The sequence below is a fragment of the Apodemus sylvaticus genome, chromosome 12 (genome assembly GCF_947179515.1).
Source record: "Apodemus sylvaticus chromosome 12, mApoSyl1.1, whole genome shotgun sequence".
Classification (NCBI taxonomy): domain Eukaryota; kingdom Metazoa; phylum Chordata; class Mammalia; order Rodentia; family Muridae; genus Apodemus; species Apodemus sylvaticus.
Window position 1 is genome coordinate 80,196,694 of NC_067483.1, and position 4,086 is coordinate 80,200,779.

General features: G+C 51.8%; 1 protein-coding gene across 1 annotated transcript; it reads right to left on the reverse strand.

The window, feature by feature from the left end:
• Positions 1–214: 214 nt before the first annotated feature.
• On the reverse strand, positions 215–2,432 carry Dusp23 (dual specificity phosphatase 23). Its single transcript, XM_052200923.1, has 2 exons — positions 2,045–2,432; positions 215–1,296 (listed from the first exon to the last, which is right to left on the reverse strand). Exons 1-2 carry the CDS (start codon positions 2,309–2,311, stop codon positions 1,111–1,113), a joined length of 453 nt encoding a protein of 150 aa, XP_052056883.1. The 5' UTR covers positions 2,312–2,432; the 3' UTR covers positions 215–1,110.
• Between the last annotated feature and the right edge of the window lie 1,654 nt (positions 2,433–4,086).

Sequence of the window (4,086 nt, forward strand, 5' to 3'; positions counted from 1 at the left end):
CAGAGTATACCTCAGAATGAATTCTCCCTGACTGAGTTCAGCTTATTACGGCAGAAGATAGGACACGAATCCAGACTGCCGTTATGGGAGAGAGTCCATCGGGCTCATGCAGGCACTTAGCTCATCTCTCAGAGAGTCGGAAGCGTGGTGCTCAGGGCAGGGCGGAGTCCAATGGGGGAGAAGTGACGCTAACACCTGAGAAACATGGCCAAGATTCATAGTTCCGGAGTTATTTATTTGATCACTTGATAGCCACTCTGTAACCACCAAGACGAAGTTCTGTGGTCTGAGTCTGGGGATGACGTAGGGGTTGGAGGTGACAGAAGAGCAGAGAACTGTGCACCAGCGACAGCTCTGAGGCTGGTAAGAGGTGGCCAGCCCTGGAGGGGGAGGAGGAGAGAGATGGAGAGGGGGGACCAGGAGGGAAGGAGGAGAGGGACATGGTGGTGGTGGGGGGCGGGGGGGAAGAAACAGACAAGACAGAAAGAGACCTCATCTGTGAGCAGGAGATGCAGGTCTTCTGCATCCTGAGAGGAACAAAGGTGGCTCAGGTAGGACAGATGACCCTACATAAGGGGTGATGTCAACGGGGCACTGCCGGTGTGGGAGTGCAGAGCCCTGAGGCTGCTGGGAGGCCATTTGGCCAGTGGATCTTTTTCACTGAGCAGTTCTCCTCTAGCCCATCAGGTCAGGGGAACAGCACCTAGAATCCTATCATCTTCAAGGCGACAAAAATGAGTGCTGGAGTCCTGGCCCATCCTTCTGATTCCTACAACTGTGACCGGAGGCCTTTCTGAAGGCCTCATCCAAAGGCCTCATCCAAAGAACAGAAGTGTTGTTTGTCTTTTCACCAACCCAGGGCTACAGGAAGCTGATGCATTCATTGGGCGTGCTGGGTACATGCTCTGCAGTGGCGATGAGTTCTTATTAGTTATTACCTCAATTTCATGGGGTCTCAGCCATCCTGCTGGGGCCAGGTTATGGCTTGGGGGAAGGACTACTTTTGTCCAATAGGAGCCCGAGGGAGCTGAAGGATGCGGTACTTCAGTTCACGCCCCTTCCTCCCCGGCAGCAGGAGTCCTGGAGGGTAAAGGGGGGCTGCTGAATCTCTCATTTTGTTCGCTGGTAGAACTGGAAGACGGCCTTCTCTTGTTCATACGTCTCAATGGATCCTGGTCTCAGGCGCCGAATCTCAGCAATGGCGTCTCCTGCGGCCAAACCCTGCTCCTTCACCAGGTAGCAGGCCAGCATGGTGCCAGTGCGGCCGAAGCCTAGGGCACAATGCACTCCCACAGCCTGTGAAGTGGAGACTGATAGAGTGGAGTCCAATGCCTTCCCCGCCCCCAACACTCCCCCATCCCCGCCCCTACACATCATAGACCCTCACAGGACAGGAAGTGACATCAAAGCTCTGGGGGACTGTCCTTGCTTCTGGTAACTAGCGGGCCTCTGAAACGATTCCCAGTTGGGCCCTCAGCCCGCATCTCCTGGCCTCTGTCCTGTGCTGCCTTGTACAGTACATCCAGACACTTGTGGTGCTATTTTTCCAGAAATGTGTCAGCCCAAACTGAGATGAGGTGCAAAATACTTACCAGGCCTTGAAGATGAGGCATGAAAACGACTGGATATGCCTCATTAATAATTTGTTTCATATTGATTCTATGTTGAAATAATATTTTTGACTTATTGGATTAGTACAAAATTAACTTCACCTGCGTCTTTTTCATCTTTTTTTTTTAAACGTAGCTGCTAGTAAAATTTAAAATTACAAGTGTGTCTCTATGACATATGGACCTCTAGTAAATGGGTTTTGAACAGTTTCCATCTGACTTCCGTGTCAAGTATTTCACTTGACAGTACTCTCTCCACCCTACGTGGCACCACCTCTCCTAGCAGGAGGTGGGTCTTCTCTAGCCAGGGGGTGGGGCCATCTAGCTCCCACCCCATTTAGTCCTATCCCCCACCCCCAACCCCAGACTCTCCCACTCCTTTCGGACTCTAGCCCCGGCCCCGCCCTCTTGCTTCGGCTCACGAACGCGCTGACCTCTCCCCGGGCATTGGCCTCATCCACGATCTTCACAAATTGGTCGATCTGTTCCGGGGACGGCGGGCAAAAGTCAGGGATGCGCATTCGGTGCAGCGTGAGGTCGGGACAGCTGTCACTGTGAGGGGGCCCGCGCTCCGTCAGCGACACCAGGTGCCGCACGCCCAGGTCCAGTAGGAACTGGTAGTGAGCGGGCACCCGCGGCAACGCCAGCCCCGCCAGCCGTCCCGGGAGCACCCAGGAGAAGTTGGGGGGCTGTACGCCCATCGTGGGGGAAGGGCACCCAGGGCGAGGCTGGCCTTCCCTACTCTGCGGGGCGATCGGGTCACCCCCCTGGGGCTGGATTCTGTCCCTGCTCAGCTCTTGCCCTATCGGGCCACGTAGTCTCTCGGACCCGCCCCCGTGACGCTCCTCCCCGCCCAGGGTTGGCTGAGCAGCGGGGCGGGGCTAAGACGGCTCCGAGGCTGGCAGAGAAGCCTCGCAAGCCAACGGATGCGGAGCAGGGCTCTCGTTGATAGGCTGGGTAATCAACAACAAGCGTGATTATCGCAGCCGGGTGCGAAAGCTCTAAGGAAACCTGGAACAAATTAATTGCTCCTGTAGAGAAAACAGCTCAGGGCTGGGCTCTGCTGCTCCCTGGTGGTGCGGTGGAGTCAATGCATCGTGGGCCTGCAGCTTAAAGGGCCTGGTCTCTTCACAGTTTATGTACAAGGGTTTAAGAAGTCTATCTCTGCCGGGGCACGAGTGTGGGTGGGTGATCTGTTCAAGGACCAAGCAGTCATGGTTGGTGTCTTGTTTAAGTTCTTGAAGTAAGAGGGAATTACTATGTCCCAGACAATAGAAAATTTCATTTTTCCCTACTGCTGGGACTAGTTAAAGGGTGGGTTGGGCAATAGGTGGCATTGGAAATGGTACTCAGGGTAATATAGTAATTACAACCAACAACATAAGAGTTAACAACATTTAAGCTTTTGCTTCATGTTAGGTACTTGTGTGAGCACTTTTATATATGTTGTCATAGGATAGATGATCACAGTAATCCCATTTTAGAGATGAGAAAACTGAGGTACCGAGGAAGCTAAGGAAGATACCATTCTCCAGAATCTCTCTCTTTTTAAAAAATATTTATCTTATGTATATGTGTCCTCTGTAGCTATCTTCAGACACACCAGAAGACAGCATCCGATCCCATCACTGATGATTGTGAGCCACCATGTAGTTGCTTGGAATTGAACTCAGGACCCCTGGAAGAGCAGACAGTACTTTTAACTGCTGAGCCATCTCTCCAGCTCCAGAATCTCGTTTTAAAAATTATTATTTATTTTATGTGCATTGGTGTTTTGCCTGGGTGTGCATCCCAGTGAGGGTGTCAGACCCCCTGGAGCTGGAGTTTCAGACAGCTGTGAACTGCCATGTGGGTGCTGGGAATGGAGCCCAGTGGAAGAGCAGCTAGTGGTCTTAACTGCTGAGCCATTGCTCCCCCTCCCCCTCCCCCAGACTCTTTTAATAGCACACCTTCCTGCAGTCAACCAGGAAATGACATTCTTTTCACACAGCCATATTCACACTCTTCCAAACATCATTGTGTTTGAAATCCTGGGTATTTTCTTAACCAGAGGTCTAGAGAAGTTGGTTACTATGGCTAGGGACATACTGACCTAAGCCCACCACACCTGTCCATGAAGATGTCCTACTCTCCTTTTGTTGCTGGTCATTAGGGTGAAAATCTAGGCCTTGGTAGCCATAACAATCCAAGATTGGCTACTTGGCTTCAATGGGCCAATGAAATAAACCTGCTAGTAAAAGTGGGAGGTAATTTATTCAGTGTGCTACATTAGTAAGGGAAACAAGGAGGTCCAGTCCCTTCCACCCAAGTCTACCTTTAGGGTCCATGGCTTAAGTTGTAGGTAAGAGTTATGTATAACTGAGCGTTCCTGGTGAAGGCGTGGTTCCCCATGCCCCCATCATCCTAGCCTCTGCTTTACTCTCTCATGCGAGGAGACAAGTCATCAGAACATGTGAAATGCCTCTCTGGGAGACAA